The following is a 25,789-nucleotide window of genomic DNA, read 5'->3' on the forward strand; positions in this document are numbered from 1 at the left end:
GAACCAAATAAATTGTATAAAAATATATATGATGGATTTGAAAATGCTTTTTTTTTTTTCCTCTCTATTTGCATCCAATACATTGTTGGCAAATGGAGACACACAAACAAGAAAAGATCCACACAACTGTTGGCATTTTCTTTATCTTCCACAAAAGTTCACGATAATTTACAAAAACAAAAAATACTATTTGCATTAAATACAGGTAAGTGAGAAAGAAAGAGCTCTCTCAACGCAATTGCAGTAACTTCCTCTTTTTTACAAAACATTCCTTGTTTTAAGCCTTTCTCTGTTTACAAGTAAGGAAATCAATGTGACTTTAAGTGTGGTAAACCCATCATCACCTTAAAATACTGTTCAAAGTTAAAACCACCAAATTCTGCTTTGTACAAAGTTTTTATCTTCCACAATGCAGGTAGTTACTTATCAAAACTACTATTATAGAAAATAAAAGTGGATGTGAAGCATTTTAAAACAGCTCTTTCTTCTCTCATTCTTGCTCCAGTCTTTTGCTCTCCCTCAGGCGCCGTACACGCTCTCATTACTGTAGGTCATGTAGAGAAACAGGTCCTCTTCATGGTGCTCCTGAAACACAACAAAGCAAGAAATAATCCATAAATGAGCATGAAAAGTGGCCTCAGGTGCACATATGGAGACACAGACCCACGCTAAAACTGCTCAAAACAAACAGAACCTTTATATGGATATGAAATAAAGCAAGTCAGCAATTTTTATATATAATACCTTTGTATTTAATCAAACCCTCGACTGTCTCAAGATGTTCGCTGCTTATTTCTGAGCGTGCTGGTTTTAGCATCACTTTTAGAAATGACACTTCCGTTTCTTCTGTTTACTTTCTGTTATGCTCTTAGCAAGATTACAAAAAGTGAAGTAACACTGCTGAATAAGCAGATCTGTCTAACCAGTTTCAAGCTGTGAACACATATTTAGTGTGTTGTGCCTGGGTCAGAGTGGAATGATTGTGTGCGTGCGGTAGCTTTGCATTTATGTAGTGTGAAGCAGACATACAGTACTGTGCAATGTTGAGCGTCATTTCTTTCTCTGTTTTACTTTCAAGGTACCAGACTGTGATTTTTTAAAGTGATGCTGAGTAACAGTTCTCCAGGCTTTCTGAAGGTCTTTCAAACTTTTTCCTTGGGCATTGGCTGCTTTTTCACTTATTTTCAGTCCAGTCCTTGTATGCGATCATTTTCAGAGGAATGATTTTTGTATTTGTTAAGCCACTTAACACTGACCTTAGAATTATTCAAACATAATAAAAAGGTACCTGACTCATGGGACGACCTAGTGTTGTGGCTACACATAACAGACAACTTGGCAAAGGTACAAATTGAAATTGTACCTTTAGGCACTTTGTTACTGGCACCCTGCTGCATTAAAAAAATCCCTTTGTTCCCATCTCTCCAGCAAACCGTACAAAAAAAATGATGACGATAACAGTCTGACAGGCATAAAATAACATTTTTGCATTAACAAGGTGATTCCTAAAGGGCTATTGGCTGAAAGCTTAGCATCTCTCCGCATGGTGTGCAGTGTGTCCTGAAAACTGGACAAGCGGAGGACAAAAGAAGAACTGGTAGGCCTAAAAAAAAAATCTACTGCAGATGAACAGTATCTGAAAGTCACGTCCTTAAGAAATAGGGAAAAATCCAGCAAAGCCCTGACACAGCACTTGAAAGATGCATCTGGACCTTCAGTTGATCTATCTACTGTTCACTGAAACCTCATGAGAAATGATCTCAGTGGAGGGGTGGCTGTCAAGAAGCCATTCTGAAGGAAGAGAAACAGGGAGGAAAGGCTGAGGTATGACAAATTACACAAGAACGGGACTGGAAATCAGTGGCAACAGGTCTGATGAAAGGAAGGCATACTACAACAATACCTTGACACAGAATGGAAAAAAGGCAGCCAATATCTCTGAATGTCCTTCAAGAAGCCTGGAGAACGTCTTCAAGAAATGACAAGAAAGCTGCCTTAGAGAGCTCAGACTGTGTTGAAGAATAAAGGTGGTCATACCAAACTTTGGTAAGACTTTCAAACTGTTTTTTACCTCCGCCAAGGAGGTTATGCTTTCGGTAGCGTTGGTTTGTTTGTCTGTTTGTCTGTCTGTTTGTCAGCAGGATTACTCCAAAAGTTATGAACGGATTTCGATGAAATTTTGTGGAGTGGTTGAAAATGACAAGAGGAAGAAGTGATTAAATTTTGGCGGTGATCCGGATAACGTTCTGGATCCAGGAATTTTTTTAAGAATTCTTCACTGTTGCGGGATAGGGGGTTGGCCTTGGCGGAGGTTTGCGCTCTCTGAGTGCTTCTAGTTTCTTTATGTGCTGTATTTCTATGTATGTTTGCATGTTTCAATAAAACACTGCACCCATTTCCTATCAAACTATAAAAATCGAGGACTGGGTCAATACCTTTTGACAGTGCTATAGCTTTAGAACAGGACAGTAATCTCTAAAAGTTGGTAACTGTTCTACTGTTGGATATGTGTGTCCACATGTGATTGTGTGTGTGCAGACAGATTTACCTCATATACTGCAGAAAGAGGGGAGCTGGATGGGGGAAGAGAGTTGTTGACAAAGAAGAAGAGTGCCTCCTCTGGTCTCAAAGACACGCGCTGACGGATTAGGAAGCACAACTGGCCGACTAAAAAAAAAAAAAGAGGAAGGAAATACACAGAGCCGGATGGTCCGTGAGTGTCACACGCAGCCGTTGTGTTTAAGATGAGAAAGGTGATAAAAAGAAATGATGGAGACAAGTCATGGTTCAGTCTCAAGACTCAGTTACTATAAAACAAAACTTATGTACAGCTAAGAGAACTATCATTAGCTTTAAAAATAATAGCTCTTCTCTCTAGACCTTTTTGTTTGAAGTGTCACTGACACATCCAAAAGCTTTGGGAAGTTAAGAGTTACAGGTGGCTTGTAGGATAGTGCAGATATTTGCTGTATAAGCCTGTGTTGGCTGATAACGAAAAATTGCAGCAGAGTAAAGCTGAAACTGCCTTAAATTTATTTAAAAACAGCTTTGACATTGCATAGTTTGTCAGTCCCTGTTAAAATGCAACATGTTCTGCTTAGTATATATGCAAATACTCTTTGATGGTACATTTTAAGTTTTTCTGTATCAGCAATATTATTTCACCTGTTAAATCAGAGGGTACTAGGTATTTCTTCTTGTCCAGTTCAGGAGCTCGTGACCTCGGAGCCCTCTCCACAATGATCTGGGGTGAAAGAAAGAAAAGAAAAAAAAAGTAGTTATTCACAAAGACAGACACAAAAGTACAACTACAAGAACAAATAACTTCACATTACTTAATAAAATATATGAAATAAGTTTAAGAAATCATAAATTGAAGATTTATTATTACAAAACTAATTTTAAGGTGAACCTATTATGTCCTTACTTACTTTGTCACATATATAGTTACAATGGTGGATGCTCACATTAAACATGGCCAAAGTGTCAAATACTGAGGTTAGCAGATGTCCAAGTAATCCTTGACAGGAAAAAACCCACTTTAAGGCAGCAGCCAATCAGAAGACAGTTGGCTCAAAGGGAGGGTAGCTACAGCAGCTGCTTTATGAACTGAGACCCAGTAAAAGATAAACAAGGATTATTCTGAAATCTATCTGCTACAGCTCAAGAATGCCCCCCCCCCAAAAAAAAAAAATGTGCACAACTAGGCGACTAATCGCTCCCTATGGTCACTGGTCAGTACCGAATGTTAGTTAGCCTAATTGTTAAGATTTTAATTGATGCCCAGTGCCGTAAATGGTTGTCCTAAATGTTATGCAGTGATCCGTCACCAGATGGAGCTGCAGCCCTGATATAGTTATAGAAAATGCCTTAACTCTGTTAATCTTGGCCTGATATTTTTATTAGGTCTAATATTGTTAGTTATTTTTCAAGTTTTACAATGTAACCTGAAGTGCACCTCCAAGAAAAACACTGTCATTTCCTTGCATGCATTTCCGACTACTTCCACCAAGTTTGTACAAAGATGCAAAAAAACTAGAGGGAAGAAAATCCCAGTATTTTATGTTTCTGTTGGCCAGCATCACATGTAAAACACTGGGTCATGACCGAAACGTTATTAGCACACACAATGCGCCTGCAAAAGCATAAAGCCCAGCAACATCATCGGCCACTTATGTAGGTTTCATCGTAGCTCTACAAAGACCCAGTGCTTAAGTCTGAATCAGGCATAAGCTGGAGGACTCTGGTGGAGAGGGAGGTCTGGGCTTCACTGCTCAGGCTGCAGCCCCACAACCCGGTCCCAGATGAGCGGAAGAAAATGAATGGATGGATGTTTGTACTGTATTGTTTTATTATCATTTTAGATTTAACTTTTATTGAGAGCCGTGTCATGAATTTTAGAACAATGAGCATCGTTCACAATAGGCGGCACATTGCGCCACACTTTTAAGTCCCAATTTATTCGTTTTCAGATGTTATTTTCCTCATATTTTAATGATGTAGAAACAATGTTTGCAGTAACGCGTTTTCACATATTTAACATCAAGTTTTTTCCTTTGTTGTCTGATTGGAGTATAACGTGCAGTGGTTATAATGCACGAGGCCACACAGTTAAGCAGCATTTAAAGTTAGATTCATTAATGAAGAATTGCCTTTGTTTAGACAGTTTTTGACATTGTTCATTAAACAGTCTCAAAATTTAATTTGATATCCGAGTGTTGCTTAGGTTTAGATTAGTCAGTCTAATTTTTTTCCCCTTGTGATAGATAACGCATTTTAAAATTAATATTCAGGTGAACATAATTCTGAAGTATAAACTAAATTGGATCAGCTGCTGTCATACTCACTGGTATCTTGTCAGGATGCTTGGCCCGAACTCTCTCTCCCTCTGCTCTCCTCACTTCTAGTGGTACTGAGCGCTGGTACTGACTGCCCATCTGAAACCATACACAAGCAAACAACATTTCTCACAACAGCTTTATTTACACAGCGGACAAAGGAGAAAGTGCACTAGCTGACTTCAGCAACCAGTGCATTCAGTCAACAAGTGATATTGACAGCTTGAAGAGTGAATCATTGTTTAATGTAAGACGTGGTCATCTTTAGATCAAGTGTTCTGTATAGGTCATACCTGTATTAGGAGATATGTAGTGTGCATTCTGTAGGCAGGGTTGCAAATCCCTTTATGGTGCATTTACACAGTTTTTTTGCACTAATCTGATGAAGTACCTTCATTTTTACCTTTTTTGTTTGTAACACTAAAAGGATTAATAACTTCTTGAGATCTTTGACTCTTTTAATAAGTTAGTACATCAGTACAAAAGTTATAGGCAACTGCTTCGACTCTTTTCAGTCATTTTCAATAACAGTTTAAAGGCCATCCTTCTGACGCCTGCTTCTCAAATGAGGGGATGTGATGCTTTTTAACTGTAATTACAGATGCTCTAATAAAGAAATTGTGAACTTTATAATTTGACCCAAATCTGACATTTGTTTTTGTTGTATATATATATATCTGACACAACACACGGCCATCAGAAATGCCACTCTCACTAGTCGTCTTTGCAAATGCAAATTTACTTGGGATTTCTGTCAAAAACAATAAGACATATGCAGCCCTCACAGTGAGCTCTGCAAAGTTGCGATGGGCCTTTTTTTAATCATTCATGGGAAACAATAATGCGCTTGGAAAAAAACAAAAAAAAAAACAACAAATTTATTAGAAGTTTACAGGATTCGCTTAAAAGCTGAATACAAAATAATGCTTACATGTGGATTTAGCTCTAACAAACAGCGCAGGGAGACGTTTACGATGAAAACGCATTTCAAAACATCATTTTTAGGTTCAGTCAGGTCAGTACTGACAAAGACAGCACGTGACATTTCCTCGAATGATTTTAATCCAGTGTACATATACCTGTGGTCACGGAAACACCCGTTTGTGGGTTCACGTAGGTTAGGCCACGTCATTTCTCACAACAGCAGCAGTGGGACAAGCTCGCTTGCCGTCTGCTTAGCAACTATAAACTAGCCAAACCATTAAGAATGACAGAAATTACTGAGTCCCAGATACTCTGCGTCTATAGCTGAGCATGCACAGACTGGTGTTGATAAAAGTGGGAGACGTCAGATGTTTATGATGCTAGGTAATGCTAGCAATGACTAATAACGCAACACTTGCTGGTCACATACCTTAAAAAGACAAAAACAAGTTTTAGTCAAAACAGGTCAAAAAACAGACAGATGCCAGTGGTCCCCTGGGTTTTCAAATTTCCCCCCAAAAATAGCCGAAATACTTTTTAAAAGCTCAAAACAACACTCATTACGTATAAAACCGCTATCGCTGTCAAAGATGTCGACTGCTCTACTTATTCTGCTCCTCGAAAACAACAAACACTTTAAAGCCCGCCCGCCGCAAAACTGGCCAATCAGAGACGAGGATGTGGATTGACTGTGGAAAGCACAGAATTCATTGGGTGGATTCTGCTGTCAATCAACGGTTGTCACCGCCTCATTTTGCTTGAGTGACAGCATATATAACCAATATATGGCTGTATGTGCCGTTGAACTTGAGCCAGGCCCCACGCCCATGGTCTCACACAGCCTGTCTACGTGCACAGCGTGCCTTTTTTTTTTCCCTTTATCTGAACTGTTCACTTTGTTCCGAAAAGAGCTCCTGCAGACACATGCCAGCACTTTATGCAAGTGAACTCCTACCGTGTACGTGCAAACTGCCGCTGCTGGCATGCTTTTTGTTTATCAAACAGCCAAAACGAATTTAATGGTGAAAGACATTAAGGTGTGCACAATGTTCAATTATATTTTGAACATTGTAAAGGTCTGTCCATTTTCGAATTCCCCTGCCGATTTTGCATGATATATCTATTCTCCTGCATGCAGGGGCCCACTTTTCAAAAACATGTAATACACAAAAAAATATATATTTTTTTTTCAACAGTCATATTTTTTGGGAAAAGATCACTTCTATTAGAAATTTTTTATCTTTAAACACTAGTCTACTGATGTACACATTTTATGCATCCATTCACATTTATCCATCTAGGATCACACAGGGGCAGGAGCCTATCCCAGCTGACACTGGATAAGAGGTGGTTACACCAGGAGTTGGATGCTCATTTGTAGTGGCCCATCACAGCAGCAACATCATCCGTTGCAAAGCAAACAAACTGTGCTCATAATATTTCTCCATTAAAATGAAATTCCACGAGATGCCCTTCATAACAAGCCATTCCAACTGCAGGATGTTATAGACAGCAGACCCAGACCTTCTTGCTTCCCTTAGGCAGTATTATTAGAAAGCATTGCATACATTTTCATTGTTATTCAGATGATACCCAGCTTTATCTACCCATGAAGCCAGATGACACACATCAGTTAGTTAAACAAGAATGTCTTAAAGACATAAAGGCCTGGATGACCTCTAATTTCCTGCTTCTAAATTCAGATAAAACTGAAGTTCTTGTACTTGGCCCCACAAATCTTAGAAACGTAGTCTCTAACCAGATATCTACTTTGGATGGCATTACATTGGCCTCCAGTAACACACTGAAATCTTGGAGTCATTTTTGACCAGGATATGTCCTTCAATGTACATATTAAACAAATATGTAGGACTGCTTTTTCGCATTTGCGCAATATTTCTAAAATTAGAAACATCCTGCAGAGTGATGCTGAAAAGCTAATTCATGCATTTATTACTTCTAGGCTGGATTATTGTAATTCGTTATTATCAGGCTGTCCTAAAAGCTCCCTGAAAAGCTAACAGCTGATCCAAAATGCTGCAGCTCGAGTACTGACAGGGAATAGAAAGAGAGAGCAGATTTCTCCCGTATTGGCTTCTCTTCATTGGCTCCCTGTTGAATCCATAACAGAATTTAAAATTCTTCTTCTCAAATACAAGGTCTTGAATAATCAGGCCCCATCTTACCGTAAAGACCAAAAAGTACCGTATCACCCCACTTCGCTCTCAGACTGCTGGCTTACTTGTGGTTCCTAGGATACCAAAGAGTAGAATGGGAGGCAGAGCCTTCAGCTTTCAGGCCCCTCTTCTGTGGAAACAGCTCCCAGCTTGGATTAGGGAGACAGACACCCTCTCTATTTTTAAGATTAGGCTTGAAACTTTCCTTTATGATCGAGTTTATAGTTAGGGCTGGATCAGGTGACCCTGAACCCTCCCTTAGTTATCCTTCAATAAGCTTAGGCTGCTCTGGGGTTCCCATGATGCACTCAGTGTTTCTTTTCATTCACCTCTTTTTACTCTGTTTATACTCCACTCTGCATTTAATCACAAGTTATTATTAATCCCAGGCTCTCTTTCCTGTCAAAAGGGGGAGTTTCCTTCCCATTCTTGCCAAATGCTTGCTCATAGGGGCTCATTTTGACTGCTGGGTTTTTCTCTGTAATCGTTGTAGGGTCTTTATCTTACAATAAAGTGCCTCGAGGCGACTGTTTGCTGTGATTTGGCACTATATAAATAAAATTGAGTTGAATTCACTTTTTATATAAATAAATACATTTAGATAAATATGTAACTCTGCATACTTGTGAGTAATTTCAAACTGAATTTCTGTTATTACTGCGGCCTTGCGGTTCCTCCATGGCCCACTAGGTGGCCGCAGCCCACACTTTGGGAACCACTGTTGTAGAGGATTCTGATGTTGATGATCAAGCATGTGTAAGACATACACAGTAAGAATATCAGACTGTGCTCAGTTTCTGATTTTGTGGTGAGAGATAAATTCTTAAACCCACTGCAGATAAAAAATAATTTCGCAAAGGCAGGGACATGTAGATCAGAGGACAGTGAAATTCCCCCAACCCTGCGCAAAATGCACCCTGGATATGACACACTAACACACTGAAAAGGTAATTTAGGGACTCGTTCACATCCACTCGAAATGCCACTGCTGTGCCACTGGCTGGATGAGAAAAGAAATTACAAAAACAGACACAGCAGAGCGAGATGTCTGTGTAGATTCTCAGTTATCCAGGTCATAGTAGTCTCTGGAGCTTGAAAAAGGCGACTGGACTTCTTTTTGTTTCTTGAAGACGTTTCACCTCTCATCCGAAAGGCTTCTTCAGTTCTCAACCAAATGGTGGAGAGACCCAGGTATTTAAACCCCTGTGGGCGTAGTCCCCTGGAGGTGGTTATGACCCTCTATTGATCATGTGCTGAACACATGTGCCCAGGTGTGAAGGGGGCGTGGGTCATATTTAATCAGTGGTTTCAGTTGAAACCAACTTAGGACTCCGCTCCATTGTTTCCTGTGGCCTATTGAGGTCACTGGAACAAAGGTGTGAATGTGTGAACATTGTCATCCCATATGTGTCAGGCTTGTCAGAGAAACTCAGAAGAATTTTCTCCAAGCATGACATCTCAGTATACTTCAAACCAAGTCACACCCTAAGACAAAAACTGGTTCATCCCAAGGACAAACCCGCCAAACACAAGATCAGCGATGTAGTGTATGCTGTTCAGTGCAGTGAAGAGTGCTCGGACCTCTACATTGGTGAAACCAAACAGCCTCTTCACAAACGAATGGCACAACATAGAAGAGCCACCTCGACAGGACAAGATTCAGCAGTACATCTGCATCTGAAGGAAAAAGGGCACTCTTTTGAGGATGCCAATGTTCACATTTTGGACAGGGAAAACAGATGGTTTGAAAGAGGAGTGAAAGAAGCCATCTATGTCCACTGTGAACAACCATCATTGAACAGAGGAGGTGGATTACGTCACCAACTTTCCCCCGCTTACAGTGCTGTCCTGAGCTCCCTTCCCAGACGTCTCAACCCCCATTCACACCTTTGTTCCAGTGACCTCAATAGGCCACAGGAAACAATGGAGCGGAGTCCTAAGTTGGTTTCAACTGAAACCACTGATTAAATATGACCCACGCCCCCTTCACACCTGGGCACATGTGTTCAGCACATGATCAATAGAGGGTCATAACCACCTCCAGGGGACTACGCCCACAGGGGTTTAAATACCTGGGTCTCTCCACCATTTGGTTGAGAACTGAAGAAGCCTTTCGGATGAGAGGTGAAACGTCTTCAAGAAACAAAAAGAAGTCCAGTCGCCTTTTTCAAGCTCCAGAGACAGCAGAGCGAGATCTTATCGTCTGACTACATACAAAAATCAGCCACCCTCATCATTTTTAACTGCCACTTCAGTAACGTCATCTCACCACTAGGTCTGCCTATACAACTTGTCTGTGTAACTGAACTGCCTATCTATTTTCCAAGATTTTTAAGATGCCATGGCAAAACTGCTACCGCGGCATTAAGCATAGACATATATGGGCCTAACGGGCTAGGGCACTCCCACTTCAACAACGAGGTCACCTGACTGCCCCTCAGATTTTATTTCCAATTATCAAAATAATATTTAAATAAACGAAATACTACATGTGTATTTCTTTTGTATAATAAATAAATAAAAATGTAATATTAAAATTTAAAATTTAATACAATTCAAAGGTTGTTAAGCAAAGGATGAAGAAACTTTCCTTAACACTTTTTTCCCCCTTTCGGTGTCCAGAAGTCAAAATTTTGAGTTACGTATTTCGAGTTACTCAGGCTGAGTCTGTGGTTTTTAGTTACACTGAAGTTGCACGGCTTTCCTATCTGATTTGAGATATTTACAACGGAGGTGTCAGTCGGGGGAAGAAAAATGTTGTAATGGATTTACTGAATGTAGAAGGTGCTGTGGTCCCCTGCACGCACACACCCCTGACAAAAAGACATAAAACAAACTCGAATAATATAATCTGAAGAATAAATCAATGCCACGGATCTTCAACAGCACTTCTTTCCACTCCTTTTGCCCACCAACCACCAGAAGTCTCCTCGTAATCAATCCTGACTGACACATTTGTCCTAAGAACTGCCAACAATTATATCACGTGACTGTCTTTTGTTTTTTTTCTTGCATTTTTAGGCTTTCCCGTTTTCTTACAGTAGAAATATTGTGTCAGTTTGTGTGTGCGCAGAATGGTAAGTGGTGAACCTCATGAGCATATTTCAGCTGTAGATACATTTTCTATTGGAAGTAGAAAAATCTTAAGAACGATTGTTTAGACGGGAGCTGGAACTGAAAATTTCTGCCTGTTTTTATATTTTTGTCCTATAAAGGATATGCGGTTGATATTGAGCTGAGTTTATGAATTTACAGGGCTGTGCGCCGCTCTCTCTCGCCGTTGTGATCCACATTAGTGTAGCTCACCCAATGACCTCTTTTTCTCTCGTCTCTAGTCATTTGAATACGACGGTTTTTATTTAATAAGGATTTCGGTGTTTAATTGAATGAAAAGCCTGCTGGTCTTTACAACCCTCAACAAAGATAATTATTGAGTATTGTCTTTTTAATTTGTACATTAGGGTATACCCACTTGTAATTATAAAAAAAAAAAAAGGCATAGTATTAAAACCACTGACTTATGCAATTACAAGGCCCAACCCAAAGTACTCTGGCCCACCCAAAATCAGAATCCTGGCACTGTCTGCTGCTCATAAAGGACCAAAATTGATTTAATGCTGAAAAACAAACAGCCACAGTTCAAAGTCAAGTCACACACAATGTTCAAATATGTTTTAATTCCACCAGTCTGAATTCATTGAAATGTGTCCTATATAGCCTATGAAGCTCTGTACATCTTAGAATTGTCCTGCAGATTTTCTATGAGTCCACTCTCATGCATGCAGGGGCCCACTTTTCAAAAACATATAATACACACAAAAAAAATATATTTTCCAAAAACATTTCTTGGGAAAAGATGATTTCCATTAGAAAATACTTCTCTTAAAATCTACTGATGTACACACAATATTTGTAATGTACTGTGCATAGCAGTTAAAAAAGTCTTTACTTTCGTACTTTCAGGCAGGCTGCAGCAGTTCACACTGCTGCAATACACTGTTCCAACGCATGAATCAACCAAGAGCCAGTGCTACACTGAGATGCATTTTCATTACATCATTTTCAGCTGCTGCATTGTCCTCTAGAAATGTCACTTGATGTCCATTATCTGTAATCCAGCAGTTTCTGATGCAGATAACTGAGTTTGATCCTTTACGGTGCATTCAAATCATCTCTCTCTTTAGGCCCACTCTGAGGTCAGACTGCAGCTTTGGCTGCTGTCAGTTTGAGAGCATCCAACAGGTTGCGTGTTTTGACTCTGGAGCTCATTATGGTTTCCAGATGGGACTTAGGTATCCATCCACGTTGCCGGTCAGAGAGCCTGGTCCCCTCTACCCAATCTGGGAAAAGAATCAAACATAAAGAAGATGTTTTTTTTTTTGTTTTTTTTCTCCAAACTTTTGCAGGCATTTCTATTTGGGAATTATGGAGTAAGTAATGAGATGATCTTACGGTCGCTGCTTTCCTGATGAACCAGGATTACTTCAGCTTTTTCTAGGGACAGCTCATCTGGCTGCTGGGCAACAAAGGCTCGAATACACTGCATCTGTTCGAAATCTGGATGAGGAAAAGGTAGAAAGGGTAAAAGTTAAAGGAAGTTAATATCGAAAAAAAAAACTAAAGAGGTGTTTAGGAACTTTAAAAAGCTTTGTGCTTTAAATATAAAGCACAGTGTTCTTATCACTGTATACATATTTAAGTTATTTGCATGGGGCTGTGTGACGGTGTTCCCATTACTGAATGGAGTGACAAAAAACGCTCAGTCAGGTTATGAGTAGAAATTTTGAGCCTAATTTAATTTATTTTTTCTTTGTAGGATCCATCTATGCATTTTTATCCAACGAGGGTCACACAGGGGCAGGAGCCTATCTTAGCTGACACTGGGCGAGATGTGGTTACACCCTCGGCATTGGCTGGAACGTGTGTTTTTAGATTGTGGGAAGAAAGCCGAACACCCAGGCAAACTACAGGGACAGAGATGCCACATTTCAGTCAACAAGACAGCCATATGGTATATGTAGAAAGACAAACTAAATAATTTAATTTTTTTAAGACTCTATGAGGTTGGTGGTCCTGCCCTGGTTATAACAGCCATAAATTCTACAATTTTGCAACTCTCTTGACTGCTAGACTCCTGAAATCTAACAGGTTTAATTGGGTTTCGGCTTCACCACTGCTGTGAAAGAAAAGGATTATTTGATTGTGAACATGAGGGTTGTTTTAATTTAGCTTTTCAAAGAAATTTGATTGGTTGGTCCTAAATAGTATCACAGAAGCCTGTGTCCACACCACCAGAGCAGCTGGTGCTGACTAGGTTCTAAATGTTAGATTTTGGATATGACACCCTAACATAATGCAGAGATTTTTCACATCTACTCAAAATGCCACTGCAGTGCCACTGGCTGGACAGGGGGGAAAAAAAGAAATACAAAAATAGACATAGTAGAGTGAGAACTTACTATTTGACATCATACTAAGATCAGCCATCCTCAGCATTTTCAACTGCCACCTCAGTTTTTCTTTTTGCATCAGTTACTTTGGAGAAATTTGCAGCTTTATGACCTTTATGTAGTAGTAACTAGAATGCAGTGATATAAAGTAATTCACAGTGTAGCAATATGAACAGCCACGAGTAACTGTTCGTGTCGCTCACTAATAACAGAAACAGTATCCTCGCAGCTGCCACAGAAAGTTCCAGTATTGTGTCTGAAATGGTTGACTAATTTAAGACAAATACGCAGCAGTCAAACTAAAGAGCAACAAAATGCACTTTTAGACACTTTAAAATATTAACAGAAGTCGTATTGCATGACTGTAACTTACACAATCATCAGACATAAAAAATAGCATTGCGAGTTGTGTACTTGGTATGGAAGAATTTTGTTTTATGGATTGTGGAATTTTTTGAGGGCACGAGACGGTTGAATTTCCCAACGTCAATCCGGAGAATGAAGCTTCAGGCAGTTCAGTGTAGGCATGTTTGCAAGCCGTGCCACCTCTTTCCCATAATTACAGTTAGTGAGCGGCGGCTAATGTTTTCTGCTGCTCGGCTTCTCATATTTATGATCTGTGCAAGTTGTGGCATGGGATTTGTCACTGTGTTTTGCGTGGTGCCGTACATAAGCACCTATCTTTTATTAGGTGCAAAATTTAAGCTTGAAGCTAAGGTTATATTTTTGGTACCTGTTGTTGCTAAAAATCCTGAAATAAAATACTTTGCTTTTGCCAGATGTGTAAATTACTATCATGTGCCAATGCATATTGTTACTGATAATGCAAACTAGAGAAGAATTCTTATTGGGTTAATTGACTCCTGTTAAGGGAATGAGTGTCACAACAAACTAAACAAACGGCAACATCTAAACCAGGAAAAAAAAAAACAAAAAAAACTTTACCTTGTGCAGCAGAAAAATCTATTTCAGGATGTGGTCTGGAGAGGGCTGATATCCAACGAAGCTTATCGCTCCTGGAAATATAAAAGAAAACTGGGTCTTGATCTGCAAAACTTTACAGTGTGGTAACTACGAGAGACACCACTGCCACTGTCTTAAGTCTCTTACTGTGCATCAGTCCTTAGAAGAAGGGATTTTTGCGTCATATGCAGCCGGAACAGGTTCTTCTGTAGGGAGTGAAGTTTGACGCGACAGTTTTCTACCCGCAGCTCTGATACCAGACAGTGATCAATTACTGTAAATCTTCCCCCTCTGCAAACAGGAAAAATCACAAGAGAAATGAGACAGCGGAAGGACAGAGGGTGATAAGACTGAAAAGATGATGACATAAGACTAGAAATAACAGGATGAAGCAATTGGTAGTGAGAGAGATGCTAAGTTCCTGGTCATGCATTATTATGTCTTTACAAAACAACACGATTGTTCTTACTCCTTTGGTAGTGAAAGCAGCAAGTAGTCAGTGAAGAGGTGCAAGTAAACACTTCTTTCTGTGTCCTTAAGAGAGAAATCCATCAGCTCAGTGACAGGACCTTCTCGAACCAATCTTCGAGACTGACTGATCAGAGGAAGAGTCTGTAACACAGAGAGAGGGGGAAAAAAAAAGATGATGATGAAGCAGATGTTTGCATACCGTATTATTGCCATTTAAGCATGTGAATGTTCATTTTTCTCTATTTAAATAGTAATCTAGCATAAACTCCTACAGTGAGGGGATCTGTTGGTTCGATATTCTGTGGGAGGCATTTTGGACAGATTTGGACAGTCCTTGCAGTCATTACCTACCCTGCACTCAAAGTCCACCTTAGAGTTGAGAGAGACCAGAGACTCGATGCTTTTCATTTGGGTGATGCTGTCATTACCCTCTTGAATAATCTAGAAGAGAGAGACAAATGAAAGACAAAAGAATTTCACAACAAGAAGTCCAAGATATTCAGACTGTTTTTAGTAACTCTGATCCTGCGAGTATTTGTAAATATACGGTGAACAGAAAGTGTTACTGTACCTTCTCCAGATGTTTTAAAGCTTTGATGGCCTGTGTTGCCTCTTCAGTGCCGGGTGTTGTTCTCTTGACAATATTCTGCATATAAGCAACATGTGCATGTTCAAGTCAGATAATGGCAAATAGGACCAAACCTTAACTTTAGCTGTTTCAGAGAGCCTTCATACACACCTGGACCAGCAACTTAAGTCTTGTAATCCTTTGGAAGGGCAGCACAAGGAAGGATCGAAGAGGAAGTCTCTCACAAACAGAGCTCCTCTCTATTTTCTCCACAATCATTTTAAACCTCGGATTCTCGTTCCTGAAAGGAAAAGAGAAATTTTATCCTAAGTAAAAAGAATATAAACCAAAAAAAAAAAAAAAAATGCTAACCAAACAGAGGAAACACAGAGTGATTCAATGGCTTACATGAGCCGCTGATAGGTTGCATCCTGATAGGACTGATTGGTGAGGTAGGGCACGTAAGCCTTCCTGAAGAGTGGACACTGCGTGCTGATGATGTCACACACTGTAAAGTGCATGACGTCTGACTCCACCCGCTCCTCCAGCTTTGACAGAAAACTAAAACCAAAAATCATAAAGTAGTATTTTTTTAAACCCACAGACTTGTAATTTTGTACTTGCAAGGCACAAATTAGGGCAGGGGTGGGCAACTCCAGACCTCAAGGTCCGGTGTCCTGCAGGTTTTAGATGTGTCCCTGATCCAACAAACCTGAATCAAATGGCTGAATTACCTCTTCAGTATTCAGTCAAGTTCTCCAGAGTCCTGCTAATGACTTCTATATGTGATTAAGGCGTGCTGGATCAGGAACACATCTAAAACCTGCAGGACACCGGCCCTCAAGGCCTGAAGTTGCCCACCCCTAAATTAGGGTAAGAAGATTAAATCATGACAGGAAACTATCACAATACATTACTCACAATAATAATGGTGCACTAACTGTAAACGTGTAACTGATAAAGAAGAATTTTTTAATTGAATGATTTTCTTTTTTTTAGGGAGGGAGGCTTCCATGTCCACGGCGATGATTCATAGTGTAGCAACTCTTTATTGGTCAATTTTAGAAGGGAGTCTATTTTGAGCAAATGCATACTTTAATAATAATATTGATATCTGGCACTAGTGCATCGATGGTGTATTGCTGTAAAGACAGAAAGGTTTCGTAGCAGGTGTTTCATGTTAAATCGAAATGGCAGACTTTAGTCTGATAACTGTATCTAAATGTAAAGGTAGAACTAGCTCAGGTAAATGTATAACTGAATTACAGCTCTGACCTGTGGCTAATGGCACGAACATCAACCAGCCGTGAGAAGAGCCAGTTCCTCTCCTGAGTGGTCAATAGCATCCCCAGTTGTTTAGACTTGACAAAGTGGTTAACAACAATTTCCAAACTCCGGCAGTACGAGGCTTCTGAGGTAACAACTTCAAACCTCACCTTGAAAGCAAAAACAAAAGTAAATACGTTAAGCACATGCCAGCATTGTAGCTAATAAGCACACTGCTGTCATTCTGCTAGAAGCTGGGAAATTACCGGGGAGTGTGATTTCACAAGAGGTCTTTGGAAGTTTAAATGGAAAAACGCACATGTTTATGCAATTCTGGCTAGAGACACACATCTGCCAATAAAAAGTAGGTAATTGGGAGGGCTATACTGGAATGTGGTGAGAAATTATTTGCATGATATGAGTGGGTTTAAGTGTGGTGTAACAATGATGAACAGCTGATTCATGCAGATCATGCGAAATTCACTAAAACCTTTAAGAAAAACTGAAATGATAAAATCAGTAAACTTAGAAAAACTGAAATCCAGTACTTAAGTAGCCAGAGGAGTCCCCTGAATTTCAGTTTGACGTAAATGTTTTGCCAGTTTCTTTCCAAAAATGTAAACACAGACTATTACACAGATTCTTAACATTTTCAGCACATAATTTTAACAATTTCCAAATAAATCAAGCCCAGGATGCTTCCTAAAAACATTTAAAAAAAAAAAAAAAAGAGTAAATCAGTGAAAGTCAGAGAAAACTAATGTAAACAATTGCTAGGAAGATAGACCATCTATGAAGAAATTAAAAATATTACTTGGTGGTATTAGTAATCTAATGGAAAGCAACCTGCGTAATACTCCTGCCTCAGTGAAATTCAAAGAAAAATACATGACATACAAAGAATTGTATGGAATCAAATGCTGATCATTTCATAGGCAACGTAAGACAAGTTACCTCCTGCAGCCGCCTCTGGTCATCTGTGAGCTCCTCTAGCTCAGCATTGTCCCTGACCCCCGGCAGATCTCGCCACAGCGAGGAAGACTGTGCGATAGACAGACGTGGGGAAGAGGCTCTACGTTCACCCCTGGGGCGTTCAGGGAGAGGCAAGCTTGGATGTATTGGTGGAGGTACGGGAGGAAGAGGTCTGCGGGCAGGAGGAGGTGAGGGGAGAGGAGATGAAGTAGTGTCCTCGCACACAGAGAGGGTTTCAGAACGAGCCTGACGTAGGATCTCAAAGTTCTGTGCTGCCTCGCTGTACTGCTGATAGAGCTGTGCAGCACCTGGGGCAAAGACAGGAGGAGAGGCAAATAAATAATAATAGCAGGAGAGAACAAGAAGGTAGCAAAAGAAATTGCAAGAAGCAAAGGAAAACAAGACAGACAGGAACGGCGTTAACTACGAGGAGTTGTTTGCATTTGCCTTTGGATTCCGACACATAGGTGTAAAGGCAAAACTGCAGTAGCAGCTGTTTTTCCCTCAAGTTAAAAAATATGAATGCTTGCAAAAACATGCCCATGACTTCCAAGAATACTAATATACAGAGCAGGCACAGACACATTCCTGCCCCAGTTTTTTTTTTTTTTTTTTTTTTTTTTCGCAATATCCACATGCATATCATTAGTCAAGAGGACCACTGCCATTTTAGATTTTTTTAGATCATGGCATGAGGCACTAATAAACAGCGCAGAGAAATGTGTGGCATTCATAGCATTTACATTTGTAAGCAAACATGAATTGTGTTAGAAATGAACAGCTGCTGACTTCCTCCTAACACAGGGATGAATCACGCTGAAGGGAAATACTCAGTTGCGTCACGCTTTTCCTGACCGTAATTAGACCAGATTATGACCTGAAGACATGTCACTTTGTTGCTGACATACTTTTGCCTTCTTAGAATCAATCTGTAACAAAACTCACTGGTTTAAAAGCTAAATTAACTCATAAAGGAAGCTATATGCAATAAGAAATGGTAAAAAATAAATAGAGCTGATGCGCTTGATTTGTCTGTAAAGCGTTCACATAATGGGCTTATTTTAAGGAGTGAAAGTAAAGGGAGCGAAGAAATACTCACTGAAAAACTTTGAATTCTTTCTCCGTTTCTCAATTGTGCCCAAAAGAATCCTGCAGTGCCCAGAAAGAAAAATAAATGTTAAAAATGTGACATGTATTAAAAAGGACTGATTAATCAGCCTGAAACTGCCTTTTACTGTTTAATACTCGCATTAATGAGCAAATTTAGGGCTTTTTAATTTAATTAACTTACATTTTGAGAGACCTACAGTGCTTAATAAATTTAGAAGACCACTGCCTCGTGTAAGGTTTATGCCACTGCTGACCTACTGGTAATTACCCAAAGCATTTTTTTTTTTATGTTTCTGCAGTGGTTAAACAAATTGATATTTTTAATTAATAATGAAATATTGTTTTATTGTTGTTATCTGTGAATTTCCAAATTTACTGTTTTACAAAAGCAGAAAAAAATGTGAAGCACATTATTATTATTATTATTTTGATTAAGATGCCAAATTTAAGTTACTTACTTGCATTCCTGGACAGAACTATTAGTTTTAGTGGTTGAATGTTATGTTGGATTAATTCCAGTGTGCCAGCTCAAATTTGGGTATAAGAACATGAATTTGGTTTATTTACCTAATAAATAACAGAGTTTTTACTTTTAACCCTGTAACAAGGTATCTAACAGATTTGACACGAGCTTTTGAGACCTCTACATAATCAGTATGATTTTTTGCTTTTTTTTTTTTTTAATGCACAAAAATCAGTTCTGTTAAAGTCACAGCTGTAATGTAACAGCTGGCATCTTGTCACAGTATGATATCCAAAGTCACAGTTTCACTCACCTCAGCCCCACTTCTCCCCAGCTTTTGCTCCGATCATCCTCATCATCTGAAATATAGAAGTATCCATTTGTTGAAACATTGTAAAGCAGCATATCTGCAACACCGATGAAGAAATAAATAGGCAATAAATTAAATAAATATTTAAGTTAGTAAGCTTTAAGAATTAGTGAAGAGATTAGTGTCTCCAATGCATGTTCCTTTTGTGTTATGTTTCTGAATACGATCAGCTCAAACTTTTTAACTCATGCTCTGGGTTTTTCCATATACTCTCCACCTACTCCTATCTCCTCCCACTACCTGTTAATACAACCATGTGACGCAATTTCCAGTGCAGAGGATGTGCTGTGGTGAGATCAGGGTAGTGATAATGTTCACTGATGTCTGCCTATAATTTGAGGTCCCCGTGAGAAGATATGAGAAAAAAAAAATGAAGCAAAAATACACAGACTGCAAAACAGAGAAAATGACAAGATAACCGTGAGCAAAAAAAAAATTTAACTTAATTAAACACACACACGCACAGAGTCATGAAGCATTATTTGGTGCATGACTAAATTATGAGATAATTAAATATCATTTCCTCTGAGCTCAGTCTAGCATGAACTATCACCTGATTAAAGTATTAAAATCACGTGCAATGCCATCTGATTTGAAAAAGTAAAAAAGGAGTGAGCTGAGGTAATTATGCAGCCTTTCTGATAACATTAGGACTGATCTGAGTAGACAGCCACAGTATTTCCATCCTCAATCTTCTTTCTTTTACCTGTTGCATAAAATATTCTGGTTCTGCGATCCCTTCCAACACCTTCTTTTTCTTCTTCTTCTTCTTCTTCTTCCACGCCTAAACTTCTTCTTTGAGCAGTTTTACGGAGTCCATTTCTTCGAGATGGAGCTTTGGAACCCAAACTGCAGGAGCTCGGCAGATTCTCTACTTGCTTTTGTGCCTCCACCCCTCCCCCCTCCTCAGTTGATTCAGTTACTACCATCTTTGTCACCTCCACAGCAGTACCCATCTCTTCAGGTTCCTCTCCCTGCCTTCTCTCTTCACTTTCATCCCTTCCATATTCCACCCCCTGGCTCTCACCCTCACTAGAGGGACACAGGACTTCAGAATCAGAGTCATAATAAAGAATGGGGCAGCTGTTTGGCTTGTAGAGGGTGTTGTCAGCATTTAAATACATCTCTTCTTCCTCCTCTCCTTTTTCTCTTCCTGTTAAATTAGCCTCATTATCTCCAGCTTCACTGACTGTCACCTTAATGTCTGTCTCTCCTAACTGAACTTGACCAGAAGGCTCGAAAGTCTTTTTGTCCACACTGTGATCTTCCTTCCTTTCTGAGTTTAATGCTGTGTCAGCATGAGTGTGTGTATGAGTTACAACATGCATAACTGTGAACTGGTCAGCATGCATGCAGGCTTGGCTCTGCCCCATACCTCTCACATCGAACAGCTCTTCCAGCTCTGGCTCCAAGTCCTCTTCGTCCGTACTCAACTTAATAACAGGCACCTCCCTTGTTTCTTCTGCAACCTCTTCTTGTTCCTTGGTGTTGCTGATCTCAGACTGGTTGGCCACTGGTTGATTGTCTAGTGCCTCTGTGCTTGGTTCCTCCTCTGAATGTCCCAGGATCTCACGCACCACATCTTTAGCCCACCTCAGGTGGGGGGCTTGGGAGCGCCGTTTGGGCTCCTCAGACATGCTCCACGTCCCGCTCAGTCTGATCCGAATAGCTTCCACCTCCTCCGGACTCAGTGCTCCAGTGTTTATCTGATCCAAGATTGGCTGAAGGCGATCTAAGTCCGATTGAGAAAAAGAAGCTTGAATTCCTCCTTTTCCTGTTAGTTCTTTATTTTTCTCTCTCCATTCCTTGAGGAGTCTTTCTGTTTTTGAGTCTCTTTTCGCTATTCCCAATCCATAGTATAGATTCCTTACTTTGCTCCTCATTTCCTCACTAGACTCTGTGTCATGAATGTCTGAAGGTGCTGTGGACTGGATATTGCCTTCAGCTTCTTGTCCTGTAGAAAGCCTCTCCTCCCTCTGAACTTTATGCTCACTTTCTGTGTCCTGGTTGTTTATCACTGGGTGCTCATCATTTCTATTTAATGTCTGATGCAAGTCGTCCTGAGGCTGCTGCGTGGCGTTACAACTCAAGTGATGATCAGTTTCTAAATTCGGGTCATTTCTTTTCACTTCTTCTATCTGATCAGCCTGCCATGGTGAAATCTTGCTGTTCTGTGATTGAGGAAGAGTTTTCCCAACCACAAAGACGTACTTTGGCTGCTTCTCCTCCCCGTCAGCTGTTTCCTCGTCTCCCGTTGTCCGTTCTTCCTCCCTCTTCTGATCTCTCTCATAGCCCTTGAAGCCAGCAGGTGACTGGGCTCCACCTTCCTGGAATTCCTGACAGTCCCTAAACTCTTCTTCAGTGTCCTCTCTCTCATTCTCCCCTCCACTTGACACAGTCACAATGCCATTCTCTGGGGCCAGCATTTTGTCTCTCTCTTTCTTCCACCCTGCCTCACTTCCTCCTTCACTCTCATAGCGTGCCCAGTAATCGCTCCCACTCTCCTCCTCTCTGTCATTCTTCTCTATGTCATCTATGACGTCTTCCCCTTCATCCCTCTGCGAACTTTCCTCTATCCCTCCATCACTGTCAGGTAAATGTTCTTTCTCTCCCTTATCCCTCCAGATTTCACCCACCTTCTCTTCATCTACACTCACTCCCTCTCGCTCCCCCTCTGTGTCTTCCCTGTACTCATTCCTCCCCCCCTGACTTTGCTTATAACTGCTTTGCTCCAAGCACCTTTCATCTGGTTCCTTTTTTATTCGCCACCCATCTCTTCCCCTCTCTGCCTGCAACTCCATACTCGTCTCTTCTTCTTCTTTCCACCCTGTGTGCCTCTCGCCGTCTATAAATTTGCCTTTGCTATTCTTGCCCCTCTGTGGCTCTAACCACATCCTTCTCTGTTCCGGCATACTGCCAGTCTTCTCTCCTTTATCACTCTCTTGTCTCTCATTTCTTATTTGCCTTTTGTCAGCAGTTTGTTCTGGATCTCTCGGTATTTCTCTTTCTCTTTCTCTTTCCCTTTCGAACATGCCCTCTCTCCTTGATTCCTGATCTTCATATCTGCCCCTGTCTCTTCTATATCTCATCTCACTGTCCGGATTACTGCTCCACTCTCCACTACTCTGGGCTCTTGGTGGCACCCTGGGAGCCTGCTCAGTTGGTGATCGACTGATTCTGTCTGTTCTGTCAACTCTCTGAGTATCAGCCTGTTTTTCCTTCCTTTTCCCATTTCTCCCATACGTGTACTCTCTATATTGTTCATTCTCTTTTCTGTCATCTCTGTTGTCTAAGTCTCTCCAACTTTCCTTCCCCTCCCTGTCTGCCGGTCTTGCTGCCCTCCTGTCACCGTCTCTGTATTGTTCGTGGTCTTCCTCTGCTCTCTCCCCCCTGGATCTATCCACTTCTCTTTCTCTGTCCCTGGCTCTGTATCTCTGCCTCTCTCGATCTCTCTCCCTTGCCATTTTGTTGTCCCCCTCACTTCTGCTGTACTGACACATCAATTCCTCCCCATCTCTGTCTCTCATTCTTTCCCTCCTCAGCTCTCTCTCATCATCACCTTCACTCCTGATATCTCTCCTTTTCTCTCTCCTTTGTGCATTTTCACTCTCCTTTCTATCTCCATAGTTCTTGATGTCCTTTCTTCTGTGCAGGAAAGCCATTCTCACCTCCCTCTCGCCCGTGTCAAGCATTGGCTTTTCTCTCATTTGTTCTCTTCTAACCCATGAATCAGCCACTTCTCTTCTGCTGTCCTGAAACCTAATATCAGACTCCTGATATCGTTCCCTCGGTTGTACTTTCTCATGTTCCATGTATCTTCTTCCAGTGGTTTTCCCCTCTTCCTTTACCCTGCTTATAACCTCATCTCTTTCCCTCTCTCTCTGCCATGCCCTCTCTCTTTCTTGCTCCCAGGCATCTGTCTCTGCTCTTTTGGTTCTATCTTTCTGCCTCCTTTTCCCTCTTTCTTCACCTATCTCAGTAACAGACATCAATCGTCTATCTGGACTTGTAACAGCATTTTTAAATCTGGGAAATGTGCCACCTTTCTTTGCCCTCCTTTCTAGCTCTTGAGTCTCTTTCTCTACATTTAACAGCAGCTTCCCATTTCTGCTTCTGCCATCTTCTTTCCTCCTATCTCTCTCCCACATCTCTCGTTCTCCCTCTCTCGACCTGGGCCCAGGAGATCTGTCACCTTCACATCTATCCGGTGCATCCATATCTCTGTATCTTGTTTTGTCTCTCATTTTATCTGCTTCGTTTTCTTTCCTCCAGTTTTCCTCTCTGGGGCCATCGCGCTCTTGCTCTGACCGAACAGTCATTGCCGGCCTTGGACTTGGATCCCGGGAGACTTTTCCACCTGGCTGAAGCTTGTGGTCAGACATGCTCATGTTTATTAAAGTGTCAAAGAGGGTCCAGCTGGGCCTTTTGGTCCCCATAGTACCATAGTTATTGGAGAACCTGGGAAAGAACAACACGTCAGTCCAGAAATTACATTCAGATTCAAGCTGATATGTGGATAAATCCTTGCCATACTGACCAAATTAAACAAATTCTGAAGGTGCAATACACCTTACTTAAACGTTAATTAATAGTGGAATAGCAATCATCTGGAGAACCACAACCTACAATAATCGGTGTTCTGTCTGTATTGAAATTGTTTTTGCAAACTACACTTTTAACTTATTGCACTTTGAACAAAAAGCCATGACAAACTCTGTTTTTACAACATAAAGGGGAGAGGCAGGTCTGAGAAAAAAAGGGACACCCTTTTACAGTCCTTAAGAATGCAGTACAGACCTGCAAAGCACAGCATACCGAAAGAAGCCTTTGAGAAAACAAGGCCCTGTGACACATAGGGACGGCATGCAGCATGCAAACCACATCTCACAGCTTAACCAGATCTAAATCTGTCTTCAAAATAGAAGCATTTTACAGCATGGCGTTTTTAATCCATCTAAAATAATAAAAACAACTCACCTGAATGTAGTATCCGATAGAGGTCTGGTCTCCTCCTCCCCTGTCTAGCTCAGCTCAGAAACATGGGATTGCACAACACTTGGGAAAAAAAAAAAAAAGTCCCTCGTGTTCACATTATCTGATTGTTCTCCATTCCACTTCAGCTTTAAATCTCCACTGGCTTAACCTTTGGTAAAAAGTGAAATGTTTACGCCTCAGTTTGCTTTGCTTTCCCGTCCTTGCTCCCTCTGTCTGTCCCTCTCTCCCCCACCTCCCGTCTTCGCTCAAATTCCCAAACAAGTCTCAACAGATTGACACTTATCTTTGCCCTCCTCTTTCCCTCAGTCTTGCCCTTTCAGTCGCCGTTGCTGAACAGGGAGTGCGCTAATAAATCAAATAAAACTAGAGCCTAGTCTATCCGCAGATTCGCTCCTTCACTCCCCTGTTTCGCCGATGCGATCGCTTCTGTAAACCCCCCCTGAAAAAAATTAAGAAAAAAAACAAACAAACCACAATATACAACTCCCTGCTCTCTCCTGCCTCATTTCTCTCACACAAAATACAGGAAGCGCACCTCCTTGGAGAGTCTCTCTTTTAACAGTGATTGGTTGATATGAAGCAGTCGGGTGTGTCTGCGCAACACACACACAGAGCCAGGTGAGGGCTGTGAAGGAGAGTGGGGGAAGGGAGAAAGAAAGTGAGATTGAAAGTACTAACTTTTTTGGAGGAAAGCTCACAGAGGCATATGAAACCGTCCCTGCGTCCCTTGGAGAGGTTGTACAGAGGGAGGGACAGGAGGGAGAAACACCAAGTGTTTCTTATGAATTAAAAAAAAAAAAATAACGTGATGAAGCAATCACAGAGGAAGAAACTAAGGGAGCGGTGACCGGTGAATGATTTGTATAACAATGACAACTTTACTATGTTAATTAACTACTGTGAAAGTCTGACACGAAGGCTCTTGAATATTGTGAGTCGATCTCATTAGCATTGTTGAATAAAACCCCACATGATCCTTTTCATACTGACTTGTTTTCCAACTTTGCTACACTTCCAGCACCACCCAGACTTTACTTCATTTGCACACCCTTTTTTTTTTTTTTTAAATCACACCTTTTTTCAAAAAGATATATAATTTGGTGGATATTTTCTGCCACACACACACATCTGGCTAAATTAGCTGCAATACATCCAAATTCCAAGAAGGCTGTAATGTTCAAATGATTATTTAACGCCTGATGAGTCAACTTTATTGAATTTC

The 25,789-nt window shown here is 40.7% G+C and overlaps 2 protein-coding genes across 2 annotated transcripts; both read right to left on the minus strand.

The window, feature by feature from the left end:
• Positions 1-127: 127 nt before the first annotated feature.
• On the minus strand, positions 128-6,388 carry LOC115795032 (gamma-aminobutyric acid receptor-associated protein-like 1). Its single transcript, XM_030750792.1, has 5 exons — positions 6,193-6,388; positions 4,848-4,937; positions 3,166-3,244; positions 2,549-2,667; positions 128-585 (listed from the first exon to the last, which is right to left on the minus strand). The coding sequence occupies exons 2-5, from the start codon at positions 4,935-4,937 to the stop codon at positions 520-522; spliced, it is 354 nt and encodes a 117-aa protein (XP_030606652.1). The 5' UTR covers positions 6,193-6,388; the 3' UTR covers positions 128-519.
• Positions 6,389-11,439: 5,051 nt separating this feature from the next.
• On the minus strand, positions 11,440-25,089 carry arhgef5 (Rho guanine nucleotide exchange factor (GEF) 5). Its single transcript, XM_030750941.1, has 15 exons — positions 24,550-25,089; positions 20,948-24,030; positions 19,516-19,561; positions 18,729-18,778; positions 17,612-17,937; positions 16,667-16,827; positions 15,800-15,952; positions 15,563-15,692; positions 15,395-15,469; positions 15,175-15,264; positions 14,822-14,964; positions 14,500-14,643; positions 14,335-14,405; positions 12,392-12,496; positions 11,440-12,279 (listed from the first exon to the last, which is right to left on the minus strand). The coding sequence occupies exons 2-15, from the start codon at positions 24,006-24,008 to the stop codon at positions 12,137-12,139; spliced, it is 4,698 nt and encodes a 1,565-aa protein (XP_030606801.1). The 5' UTR covers positions 24,009-24,030; positions 24,550-25,089; the 3' UTR covers positions 11,440-12,136.
• Between the last annotated feature and the right edge of the window lie 700 nt (positions 25,090-25,789).

The sequence above is a fragment of the Archocentrus centrarchus genome, chromosome 16 (assembly GCF_007364275.1).
Source record: "Archocentrus centrarchus isolate MPI-CPG fArcCen1 chromosome 16, fArcCen1, whole genome shotgun sequence".
NCBI classification, from domain to species: Eukaryota; Metazoa; Chordata; class Actinopteri; order Cichliformes; family Cichlidae; genus Archocentrus; species Archocentrus centrarchus.